This window comes from Halyomorpha halys, unplaced genomic scaffold (assembly GCF_000696795.3).
Source record: "Halyomorpha halys isolate HHAL.00 unplaced genomic scaffold, Hhal_1.1 Scaffold175.1, whole genome shotgun sequence".
NCBI classification, from domain to species: domain Eukaryota; kingdom Metazoa; phylum Arthropoda; class Insecta; order Hemiptera; family Pentatomidae; genus Halyomorpha; species Halyomorpha halys.
In genome coordinates, this window is record NW_027109182.1 from 637,368 (window position 1) to 651,362 (window position 13,995).

Sequence of the window (13,995 nt, forward strand, 5' to 3'; positions counted from 1 at the left end):
ACATTTTACAATGTGTTTTACACTTAAGTTACCAAAATATTTCAAAATATTTATTATGTATAAACACAACAAATTTAGTTGTTATCTAAATATTTGTTATTTATTTTAATTTCTATTGATTGATGTTTTTTTTTTTTTTTTAAAAAAAGTGAGTGTTGTAGTTTATTTATATATTTTCTTTTTTGTGGAATGTTTACTCTTTCTTACGAGATTTTTCAAGATGCTTGATATTCGTCGTTTTCGCATAATGGATGTAGTTTACTGTGTGTTCTTGTCATTCGTAGTCGAGGTACCCGTAGATGCTGCAGGTCTGGGCTGTGGTATAAATAATGCCAAATTACTTCTTTGCCTATATTTTTGCATGCAAATTTCAGATTGGTCTATATTACAAAAAAATTACTTGTTAAGAAATAATATTTTCATAACTAAATTAGAAAAAAATATATATATAACTGTGCTATTTTTATTTTATTACATTTTTATTTAAGACAAACATTTAAAATTTTAAATAATGTAGATGTTTTCATTAACATTGGATATTTTTTTATGTCGCTATATTTTTCTAGTGGATATCAATTTTCCATTGAAAAGATATTTTTGAAGGTCGATTATATTTAATGTCATTCAAAATAATATATAAATAAATTTTTCTTTAAAAAGTGCGTTTAAATGCTATACGATAATTCATTTTAAGGCTTTAACGTAGGTACTATTTTTAGTGTTTCTTTTACAATTATACACATTCCTGCCTGGAACATTTAGAGTTATGATGAGTTGTTAACTTTGATCATTAAAAAAAAAATTAAATGGTGACTCTGATAATATTACTATAATATTATCAACACTACATTATTATACGTTGACGTTTAATATATCTTATTTATGTATCCTCAACATATTGGACTTGTTCAATAGATTTGTACAGATTTTTAGATTCTTTTTTATAAGTGTTTGTGTATTATATATCCCTCAATAATACTAGGTTTTTTTAAATATAATTTCTGTAAAAGACCTTTTAATGTATAAATATTTATTTAGATTGTACAGTGTCATTTTTTTACTATGTACAAGATCCTGTTTATTTTTGTATATTATATGTATATTATTTGAGTTTCCTCTTTTTATTTTTGTGTATATCTTTATTACATGATGTGTCAAATTGTTGTACAAATTTAAAAGTTTGATATGATAGTCAATTTTTTTTTATCTATCTGTATTGTTGTAAGTATTATAGATAAAAGCAGTAATGTATATTTGCGTTTTTTTTTTCTTTTTTTATCCTTATTCCTTTCCCTGAATTAATAAAATACTTTAGCTGATAAATTTATAACTTACTGCCTGTACACTTATATACTAGTTGCATCAGAATCTGCTGACCTTAGTTAAGGAGTTGATAGTAGACCTCACAATAGAAATGTCAAAATGGAATATGATCAAATTTCACAAAAAAAAAAAAAAAAAAAAAGTAGGAAATTAAAGTTGTTTTTAAAAATCAAGTTACGTTTTATGTTGAATGAAAAATATATCTAAAAAACTGTTTAAGTTGAGCAAATCTTGTATTTATCCTTAAACCTCCTTGCATCATACATAGTCTTCTGGCATTGCTTTTAATTTCATGAACTAATTTTTGCACATAAAATATTTGAATGATTTGTTTTAAAATAAGTTATTACTTCCAGAAGTAACAAATATCTATTTTGTGGCTATAAATTTTATTTACACCATCACACTACACAAGTTTCACTCACCACTCTAATTAAAGATGAAATTAATCCTTCTATATTTCAAAACGGCTATGCCTTTATTATTCAGTATGACAGAACTTCCCCTTGCTGTATATTTCATATATGGGTAAGTGAATGTACAATCTTAATATTGCCATAACAACTTCAGAGAAAACCGTTGTATCTCTTGCTAGTTTTGAACATTACTATATTCAATTGGGACATGATCTTAATAAAGGATTTAAAAAATTGTAGGTTAGGTAAAGATCCTTTCTTTATACTTATAAGGTCCTTTAGTCCTTTTAAAATCAAATATTCCTAAATAGATGTTATAAATAAGCATTTAGTTGCTCTTGGAAATTTTGGTTTTTGTATCATAAGTGTTTTCATTTAAGTTGATATTATAATATTTGTAAAATAAAACAAATAATTAATTTATTTCTAATAAAAAGATAATAATAGTTTTGATTAAAGTAATCTTCCTTCTAGCAAAGCAGCAATATATATTTTTTCATGCATTCACTTTGCTACAAAAGGTCCTTGTAAGCCCCTGAGGGATGATAGTGCTGCTACCTTGTGGTAGTCGCATAAACTACATTAGTTTCAGTGACCACTATGAGATAGCAGCACGCTCTGCCTATCTGCCTGGTTGAGCTCTTATTATCAATTTAATGATGTTTATTATTTTAGGAAACTTTGTAGTGAAGAAAACATTAATATAAATTTTATTTTCCTAAATTCTCTCACTATTAGTTGTGAGCTGGAGCAGGAGTATACTCAATTAACTTCCAATTGTCATTTCCCGTTGGAGCGAGATGTGACAATTATGATGCAGAAATGCAGGCTATCTGCTTTGCGATGGAAGCCACTATTGAATGCAATGACAACACGGTAATCTTCAGCGACTCCCAAGCCGTAATACAAAAATTAACAACACCAGGTGCCGGAGAGTCACCCACGGAAGAAAAGTGCAGAAACATGGCTGCTATCATGAAGAAAAGAGGAAGGGCTATAGCCCTGCAGTGGATACCAGGCCATGTTGGCGTAGATGGTAATGAGCAAGCTGACAAGTTGGCTAAACTTGATTGTGCAGAGAACCAGCCTGTTCTACCACTTTCCTACAGAGCAGTGAAATAACTTATAAGCGCTTATTATAAGGACAGTACAAGTGCTAGACACAAAGTTCAAGCGGAAGGAAAGAAGTGGGAGAGCCTACTGGATAAGGAAAAAAGAATCCCCGGCAATCTTAGCAGAGCTGAGAGAGTGGCCTGTTTTCGGCTAGTAACAGGACATGATCTGCTCCAAAAACACCTCCATCGAATTGGCATCGTAGATTCCCCGAAATGTCCTCTATGCAATGGGGGACATGGATGGGGACCATCTTTTGGCGTGTGTTGGTCTGGAAGATGTTGAGCGAGATGGACCAACTAAGAAGACGAATAAAATTGTATTGGACTGCGAGAGGGAAAATGGCGTAATAGCCCACTTCCTGTGGTATAGGGTAAAAAAAAAAAAACTATTAGTTGTGAAACATACAATTTCTTTTTTTTTGTTGTTTATAAATGGATTAAACGGGAATGAAAAAGTAAAGTAAAACCACTAATTGATATATTTATAGTTTGGTAAATTTAGCTGAGTAAGCTAAACACTCAAACAAAAAATTTTTTCATATTCGATAAAAAATTAACATCACTCAAAGAGAAATATCACAGGTAGAGTTACACTTTATATTTAATAGGAAAATAACAATCTACTTAATTAAGTATTATGAACTGCTGACAACTGAATTTCTCAACTTTTACAAAAATTATTTTATTTTATTAGAAATATATTTTTTTTGAAGTGAATATATTACTTAAAATAAACAACAATTAACTAAAAATATTACATTAAGTGTCGACAAAATGCTTATCATTGTTAAATGCTTTATAACTTGGCCCAACATAGAATAATTATTACCTCTTGAAATTACAGTTTTTCCAATTATTGTTGTTGAGCTACAGTTGTTTTTAATAAACGATATCAATATTGTGATAAACAATAATTACCTGAATACCATTTACCAATAATCTTAGTTGAGACTAGAAGCATAGCATTGCCATTTTGATAAAGGCATTAGTCAGAGAAGAGCATTAATAAGAAAGGAACCGTAAATTATAAAGTATACAATAAATAAAATCCTATCGAGAGCAGTGGCAATGAGACCCCACCCTTCTTGAAGGCACCTCCTGCTCAATATGGTCCTGTCGTCGTTACAGCTATCGTAGCCTCGTAGCTCTTCGCCTGTCGTCCCTATTTCTTCCTCATAACTCGACTGAAAAACAAAAATCCACATCAATAAATTTCGGGATAATTAAAATTTTCCTTATACTTCGAAAAGTATTTCTTTCACCTATGGGATCATCCTATATCAAATCATCCAGAAATTTTGAGAAATGTCAATCATCATCACAAATCTTATTATTCTATGTCTACTAATTTTTATTTTAGAATACCACAAACTTTTGATAAAATCAACGATTTCATTTTAGGAAAAATTACTAACCTTACAGCAGAAGTACTGCTTTTATTCACCAACCAAATCTTAAAAAACTTTTTGGTTATGTTAAAAAAACAGTACTGATTTGAGAAAAAAAAATTAAAGTTGATGCACTTTTTTTTTTTGATATATTATAATAAAATTAACATAAACCAAAGCCAATATGTTAATGAAATAAATAAAGTTCTTTTTAGTAATTATTATGATATTTTTTGCGATAAAAAAATTATAAAACCATATTGAATAATATAAATAATAGCAATTTCATGCACAATATTCGAATTATGCTGCAACATGACTATATCTGATGATAGGGTGATAGTCCCGAAACATTGATTATCAATTATTAAATAAAGAATTTCAAATAAGGAAGAGTACTTTCATTCTCTACATCTAATTATAATAATGAAACTCATCCAGTGAGAACCTGTAACATTAAAGAAAAAAATAATAATAGCATTTTACCAAATGATTATGTGATGTATGATAAATGATATGTGCTAGCATATAGAATATATTATGAACAGCTTTATAATTGTTGCATCTTTATCTAGTGGGATTCATGTTTAAATAATTAATTATCGATCAAAACGATTGAAAAAATATTTTTAGAACCTCATTAAATCTAGAATGGTAAAAAATAAAACTATATAAGAATTTTTTATTTGCTCTTATATATGGTATCCATATTGTAATATGCTCTTTTTGTGTAAATAGCATATTTTGATGTATAAGGGGTTTTTAATATCTTTTCTTTTATGTATCATTTTAAGATTGTTCATTTGTTTTGTTTATCCAAAAAGCAAGCTAACCAAGTTTCATTGTTTATAATAACTTCGTGATTCCAAACAAAGCCAAGATGGCGGTACATAGAATCAATGCCACATTAAGCAAATTCAGATATCATAAAAACTATTTTAACTCATCCCCTCATAATTGAAAATATAGGAAATTAAAGGAAAAATAGAAATCAAGAAATAATGCTAATGAATAATATTCAGAAAGTAAATCATTTGGAAAAATCCCAAACTATTGTGCGACAAGCGATGTTTACATGGAACCTCAAGGCAGGTTTTGTTTGGAAGGGAAGAGTTAGTTGGGTCGGTGGCGCCAAAAGGAGATGGTCTCAGCAATATGAGAGGTCGTCGTCAGTTTCTGTCAGGAAAGAAGCCATTTTGATGCTAGGACGAAACAGTGGGATTGAGAACAAGGAAGGCGCCAAAGAATCAACAAAGGAGGATCGTTAGTATATAGAGCTTGGTTAGTTTTGTTAGAACTAAATTAGAATACATTTGTAAAATAGATTTAAATTTAATTAATTTAAATTATTGTAAATGCCTGTTCTGATTGTCTAGCAACCACACGCCCTGAGATTAAGAGTCTCTCTCTCTCTTTTTATATAATAAAATTAAGAGTCTTTTATATTATTGAATTTGAATAAATTTCATTATCCATTTGATATTATTAGTGTTCTCAATTTGAACCCAAAGTTATCTTTTATATTAAAAAAAAATTATAAAAACGATTAAGATTCTTTTTATTTTATTTTTTATATTTTTTAAAATTATTACAATATATATTCAGAGACATTTTATCCTTTTTTTTTTTTTATAATTCTTTTCTATTATAAATACAGATCTATGGTAGTATTCACAGACATTTATTTTTCTTAGGGCTTTTTATCTGCAAATATATTAATTAACTTTACTCTAAAATCATATATTGAAATATAGGGGAAAAAACATATTAGTTAATATTCTTTTAAAAGTAAGGGATGTTTTTAATTCTTATTACACTGACAAAAGTTGAAATTCTCAGAATTTTTAAAAAGACTCCTTGAAGCCTTATATCAATTTATGACTTTGATGTATCATAAGTAATAAATGCATAATTGCATAATACTTATTTTTATTTATTAATTTATTCTTTGTTTATTTATACTCATTTTAAGTTATTTTTAAAATTATTAAAGTTTTTATCATAAATTTTTTATTGATATAACTTAAGAATGACAAATGGCAGGCTATACTAAATGTTAAGATGGCTAGATCCAATTTGAAAATAAAAATAATGATGAACTTTAGTGAAACATCAACAATTCTTTTTTTAAAAAGTATTGTTATAAGAATATTAAGGTGTACCAAAAGTTTCTTACTCTTTGAGCTATGAATGGCATTATTAGCTGGCTCTGATTGTGTAAACATGCAAGCTTATCTATTAGCTGTCTATGTCATCGATTTCAGTCGTCCCAGAACTCTTTTACTGTACCTTTCATTTGTGCCATAATCTCTTTTAAATCTTTCTTCCACAGCGGTAAACATGGGGAGTTAAAGGCGGCATATTATGCTTCAATGTTTCAAAAATGGTGATAGTGTAAAGAATACTATCAACGAGATTTGTTCTGTGTACGGGCATGATGTTACATAAGCGGTAAGAGAAAAACTTACAGTTTGATAGGGATGCTTTACCGCATCCTGCTTATTCTCCAGGTCTTGCTCCATCTGATTATTACATCTTTTAAAAAATTCTCTTTATGATGAGCACTTTAAATCTATCAATGAAATAAAAGTGCACCTCCCGGATTATTTTTTGTCCAAAACGCAACAATTTTGGAAAGAAGGCATAATTAGGCTTCCTGAGAGATGGAAGAAAGAAATAGAGCAAAAGGGTTCTTATATAACAAAATAAATAATATCTTAAACGGTAAATATTGTGAATTCATTTCATATTGGAAAAAGGAAAGAAACTTATGGAAACTCTAATATATACATACCTTTAGCCTTATGCTGGGTAGCATTAGTATCCTGAACATTCTGCCTCTAAAACAATCGAGTAGAATCTTGGGGAGTTGTGTACGTGACAAGGCCAAGTTGTAGAAGGCCACTGCTAGAACGACTGAGCAACAGACAAACAACAGGCTGGAGGAAAAGAATAAAACTGAAACAGAAGACCATAACATAGTAAGTTCAAGATAAACTAATTTCTTGTAATTATTTTAGATATTTAGCACATTGTGATATTAACTGTTTTATGATAGTGTACTTAAACATGAAATTATATCAAATTAGTGTATAAATTATTAACTAATAAACAGAATAAAAGATTATTAATATTTTTATTAGTATATATTACATTATTAGTTATTTATTAGATTATTAATATGTTTATTAAAATTTTAATCATTTAATATAAAATATAAATCCTAATCTTGTTTTCCATATGTTTATTATTATAATCCCTAGATTTATGGAAATGGAATTTAAAAAAAAAATCAAATGTTATAGTTGTAGAATCGGTTAGATTTAGTAAATTTTTACAGAAAGCAAATAATTCAATCAATATTTGCCTTAATTACCAAACAAAGTAAAAAAAATAGATTTCATGCTGTACCAAAACTTGAAATAAATGTAATTAAAATACTGACCAACAAGTGGAGTATAGTGCCCTATAAGAGGCAGGCGGACGGTAAAGTAGATGAGGAACATGGACACAAAAATGGCGGTGATACCACTCAGCATGAAACGCTCCTTCCCAAATGGTGGCAACCACAGTGGGCAGAGTGTTAGCAAGATGGTACCTAGTGACAATGATAATCATAAGTATCACAGCATATAATCATAAGTATCATAGCATATAATCTCATAAGTATTACAGCATATAATCTCATAAATATCATCAGTATCACAGTGTATAATATATAATGAGAATCCTAAACAAAGAGTGTTCATAATGGGGCAGAACATTAGGGCTCCCTCTACAATATGAACCGCTACAAATTTTATGGCAAAAAAATGGCATTTTTAAATTTCATCGAGAAACTAATTATTTTAAAATAAAGTCATTAAAAAGTTTTTGATTTCATAAATATTTTTTTAAAAATTCTTTTTTAACTTTTAACAAATCACTTTGGCTTTGTACCAGCGATAAATTAGGTTTCATGGAACACTGAGGCCTAAAAATAAATTAAATGTAGAGTAGAAGAAGATAGGACTCACAGATAGTAGGTATAATAACGGCAGCCCTATAAGAAGGAGACCTCCTTTCGATGGTGAGGGTGAACTCAATGTCGACAAAAGGAGCAATGAAAGTGAAAATTGAGTAGTAGGTCATGGAACGCTTTCTGGAAGCTGCTACTACCTTCCATTCGGTTACTTCCATTGACTTGAGAGATTCCTCCAGTTCCCCCTACGACACCAGTCATTATAAAAAATTAACAAAATTATTTTCACTTCTATTTGAAAATGGGTTCATCTCTGCATATAGACAAGCATTTCATATCAATCTAAAATATTTCTTCAAAAATATTTACAATAAATTTTAAGATTACTTATTTTGCCATCCAATCATTCAAGCATAATCATTCATTTTTTTATTAAATTAAATTTGAATAATTGAAAAAAAATTGTATATATATTTTTAATATTTGTTATATATTTATTGTATATTAATTTTAACATAGTTTATTGATTTTTTTATTTATATTTGTTACTTAAGTATCTTTCTTATATTTTCTCATATGTCTATCACTATTCTATCCATTATTCTGTTAAAGACACATTGGGTTAAAACCAAAATATGAAAGGGGAAAAGAAGGGAAGGAAAAGAAAAAAAAAAAGAGAAAAAGGGGAAAAGATGGAAAAAGAGGGGGAAAAATCATAAGAAAAAGAAAAAGGTAAAAAAAGAAAATGCAGAAAAAAATAAAAAAAACCAAAGAGATGAAAAAAAAAAGAAAAGTCATTTTCTAATGTTGTACACTACTAATGTTTGTAATTATTATTGTAAACTTGTATAGGCCTGTTTGTTGTTAGATTAAAAATATTATCAGATTAGACTAAAATAAGTTTGCTGTGTGACTAGCAGTCCAATGAAGTTAGGCAGCACAACTTTATAATTATATTTATATTTTAATAAAGTTTTACCCCTTAGTTCTCTATAGTTCTTCATTTATAACATTGTTTGAACTTGGGTATATATTGATAACTTTTTTTCTTGAATATTAATGATAAATTTTTTTGTGGATCTTGAGGCTCAGTCAATAATATAACTTTATTGTATTGAATAACATTAGATTATAGTTTATTTATTGTTAGCTGACCCAACTATGCTTCGCTTTTGCTATAGTTGTGGATGTATATAGATTTAATGAACACAATTGATATATATATTATACATAGATTGATATATATATTATTGTATTTAGCTAAAATTGATCATATATTTATACTTTGTTATTATGATTTGGTAACATAAATTAACTCAATATATGTGATAAGGAATGAAAGAGAAATCTTTATTATGTTTTAAAAGCTATATCAATATTTTTTTTTTCCTTTTTACCACAACTCAAGGCTCTATCTATATCAAAAGTTACATAGAGGAATTCTGTGTTCAGGGTACATATAGAGAAATTAAAATTATAGATAAAACACACATTCAAAAAAATATGTACATAAAATATTCACTGGAAGAAAAAAAAATTCGAATAAATCGAGGTGAAATATTTCTAATTTTTAATTTCTTTTAAAAATGGTATTTGGTACTTCGAGATGACACTAAAAGCGAACATGATTTGCTTTTTCTAAAAAAAAAAAATTGTTGACCTACTTTACCCCGAGCCATATTATGTTTTTTTAATTTTTTGTAAATATAATATATCTTAATAGAATCAGAATTAATTTTTTCTTATCCCTCAGAAAGAGAGAGATTGATTGGTGTACAATAACGTGAAAAAAACACATACTCTCTGAGCTACAGACCAAAAATGCTAAATTTAATGTTTTTTTTTTTTTTACTCAAGAATTCGGGGAATGGGAATGAATCAGACCAGGAATTTAAAAGTTTTTGTGGACAAAGATTCAACTATTCCCTTTTATATAAATATATTACAGTTTGTTCTACATTGGTGCGATACAACTAAATATATATTCAGTTCTGATTACAAACCTTGAGTCAGAGCAATGTAGAAAGAAACTTAATAGTAATACTAATAGACAATAGTAATTAACGTTTTAATTGAAATAGTTATTATTCTTAAATTATACCATGTACATGTAGTTTTTAAATTATTAATTGAAGAAATTACTTGTTCTAAAAAAAAAAACTGTTTTTTTTTCCATTGTATTAATTGATCCTTAACATTTACAAAAATATATATAAACACCAAAGTTTTTTCAATGATTATAATTATTTTCTATATTACAAACCATGGAATCAATCAAACTTCACTTATGGTATAATTAATTGTGTTCATAAAATTGTTACAATTAAGTAATTTGTAACAAAGAAAACTCACAAAATCACCAAGCTGAAGGTCGATCTGATGACCAGTGTAAGTCCAAGAGCCCAGCTTCAAGGAGCAGACGTGGCGATCAAAGGGCCATTTGAAAAGATCCATATCGCAGAAGACAACAAACTGCGTAGGCGGCACCCACAATACCTCACCATCAGATTGGGCAATACAGTGAATATTGCCGAAATAGTCAACATTATTACCAAGTGCGCTATAACATAAATACTTATTGAATGGAATATGGTCTGGGTGCGGTCAAAAAAAAAAAAAAAAACTCAAATAGTAGAATTATACTATTTGAGTTTTTTTTTTTGTTTTTACCGCACCCAGACCATATTCCATTCATCTATACACACGGTCAATCAACAATCTTCCAATAAATACTTATTGATTTAAATTTTAATATAGAAACTAGGATTAAATCAAGAGATAATGTAATATCGAGAAAAGAAAATCTAAGTATGTGATTGTTATGTCAAAACAATTAGTTTGTAATGAGTGCCTGCTAGAACTAAAAGCTTTATCAGCACTTCCCGCCTAGGAGCACCACTCATGTCTGCCCTAGTGTTCTTTAGTGTTTATTTATTGTTTTAAATGTAAATAATTTAATAATTGTATCTATGAACTTATCAATGTTATTAAAATTATAAATGTATAACTTTACCAAAATAATATACTGAATCACAAAAAATTAAGTTCTTATAGGCTGTGTCTCTCAACAGTCTTTGTATTCTGAGCAGAATCATTATCCTAGAGCTGCTGGTAAAACAGTACCTTCTTGAGACATAGCAAATGCTTGTTCCTTATGATGACCTCCTCTTTCCTACTCCTTTAATCCTATCATTAGGACCTGAAGCGAGTACCCAGTGAGGACTTACATTCCACTTCGTGCCCTACAGACTAGTACCCTGTAGAACAAAGTTACCTTCTTGCTAGAACCTATGGCGAGTACCCAGTCAGGACTTACAGTCCTCCTTCATGACTGCAGACTACTGACCTGTAGGGGGAAATTTCCATCCTCTAAAGATTTATGCATAGCCACCTGTCTGATCACCTCCTTACGATCTACCCAACCTATTTAATTATGTATTGTCTTATGCTATAGAGAACCTCACAGATTACAATGAAGTCAGATATAACCATCTCAACAAGTCTTATTAATAAGATTGACCATTTATCATATTTTCTTGGCATTTGTGTAATAAAACTTTTTTCAGCTTCAAACTCTGTACTGAGCCTTGTTTAGAAATGTCATGGTATCTTTATAAGGGTGTTTTCAAAAAAGGATTTTGGTAACATATAAAAATCAGAATTGAATTGAAGATAGTGAATTAATATTAATTATCGAAAATGGTTTGGGTGACAGTCAAGAAATGTGTAAAATAGCAGAATAACTATTTAATAGTAAAAGAAGTTTAATCCAACTTTTTAAGGCTTCTTCAAGGCTGAGTCCAGAAAGACTGAGTTACTCTCCTTTCACACCTGAAGAAGCCTTGGAAAGTGGGTTTAAGTGTCTTTTACTATCAAATAGTTTTTCTGCTTTATTTGTATCTTTCTCGACTGCCATCTGGAGCATCTTCATACAAGTACCGCAAATGGTCAACTAATATTATTCCAATTTTAATATTAACCCTAGCAGCACCAAGGGGGGGGGGGCTCGCCGAGCCCTCACTTCCGATTTTTTTTAATACTGCTCTCAAAAAATTTTTCACAGACAAGGAAAAAAATCTATTTACCTAAAATTTATCTACCAACATGTTGGAATTGATTTGAAAAATATTTGATAAGGAGGAAGAGTACGAAAAATTATTTGTGTTAGAAAAATGAGATGAGGGCGGGTGGAGCCCCCCCTTGGTGCAGGGAAGGGACCTGAGGTTCATCAAAATGCTGGCTTCTGATTGGCTGCTCACGGAAGTGCACCAGCTCGCCCATACTCTCACTACTGGTCTGATTTCCTCAGTTTTTTTTACTTAAAAATATTTTCGGACTGATATGTTTCTTTGGTTTTTTAGTTGTTCTGAAAAGAGTTGACACATGTGAACCTGCTGAATCTAGTGATGAGCATTTGTAAACATAAACATTTTATTCTTATACCTAAGTTCAGACAATAGAATTTTGTTTTGTTTTAAAATATTCATGAAATTGGAAATAATTAACGTTTCAGCGACCCTAGGTTTTTGTTGTATCATGTATTCTTATTCTTTTTTTAATTCCAAATTAAAACATTTTCATAATAAAGCATATAGAAATCTTAGGTCCTTATTTTTTTTTTTAAATAATCCTTATTCTACCATCTTATTTACAGAAGTTAGAAGAAATTATTATATTTCAAAAGAGTAAGTTTACCATAAAAGGAAAATTAATGATATAAGGGTTAAAATCAACGTTTGCAGGGCTTTTTCTATCCCTGATGGAGCAAAGTGGGGCGAAACGTTAGTTAACAATCATAATTTTTGTCTACTATTTGATACCTTCATTAACCGCCATCCAGACTATATTCCTACAATCTACTTCATAAGGTCAAATATCTTCTTTAAATACGAAGAGAAAGAAACTTTTGAGACACCCTAATATAATGATAGTGTTCTATCACTATCTTTACTACTTCTGGCTCCCAATTGCTAACATCCCTTAGCTATTAGTGGTTTGATAATATAGGGGTGGTAAGGTACTCTAAATATTGTACTTGGGACCATAATGAAATAATTTGAATAACCTGTTGTAGAGTGCCAGGTCAGGCTGCCATATCTCGTGATCAGCCAAATGAAGGTGTTTCAGGCCTCCGTAATCGCTAGCATTCCACTGTAATTTCTCATCTCGCCATTTCTAGAAATTAATCAAAGAGTTTTAGGTAGAAATGCCAATCCAAAAGATATAGATCATTTGGAGCTACTAACCATTTTAAGCCAAGCGTTCACTGTCAACAAGAACTTGCTGTCGTCCTGAAAACAAATTAAAAAAAAAAATTATTATATACTCATAATTCATAAACCCATAATAATGAATAAGATTAACTTTAAAGAACATTAAAAATCTCTTGATAATATTTCGGTTTGGTTTCATTATTTATATAATGAAAAGAATAGGTGGCAAAATGTTCGAGAGTTATTAAAGTGAATGGAGGAAGTACATCCGGACACCATACACACTTAAAAACGAAACATGGTATAAATTTGTTAAAGAAGAAAGAATCTAATTGCGATGAAGATGCAAATGCAAGCACAGTTTATAAGATCAAGCCCTCAGGAATTTTAGATTATTTTGAAAAAAAAAAAGAAGATAATTTGGTTGAAATTATAATTTTTTTTAAAAATTTATTTATTGATATTTACAACTGTACATAAATACATCAAGTAAATTTGAGGAAATCATAATGAAATAGTACAAGCATGTAGAGAAACTACCCAATGGTAGCACTCTAAAAACATTTTTACAATATAAGG

The 13,995-nt window shown here is 29.3% G+C and overlaps 1 protein-coding gene across 1 annotated transcript in view; it reads right to left on the bottom strand.

Moving 5' to 3' along the window:
* Positions 1–3,349: 3,349 nt before the first annotated feature.
* The window catches only part of LOC106679072 (neuronal acetylcholine receptor subunit non-alpha-3), a 28,726-nt gene continuing 18,080 nt past the window's right edge, over positions 3,350–13,995 (bottom strand). The window contains exons 3-9 of the mRNA XM_014418022.3: positions 13,450–13,494; positions 13,269–13,378; positions 10,556–10,763; positions 8,259–8,448; positions 7,688–7,840; positions 7,037–7,200; positions 3,350–4,038 (exon numbers count right to left, since the gene is read on the bottom strand). Of these exons, the coding sequence (XP_014273508.1) occupies positions 3,844–4,038; positions 7,037–7,200; positions 7,688–7,840; positions 8,259–8,448; positions 10,556–10,763; positions 13,269–13,378; positions 13,450–13,494 (1,065 nt within the window). The 3' untranslated portion in view covers positions 3,350–3,843. The remainder of the gene's footprint in view (positions 4,039–7,036; positions 7,201–7,687; positions 7,841–8,258; positions 8,449–10,555; positions 10,764–13,268; positions 13,379–13,449; positions 13,495–13,995) is intronic.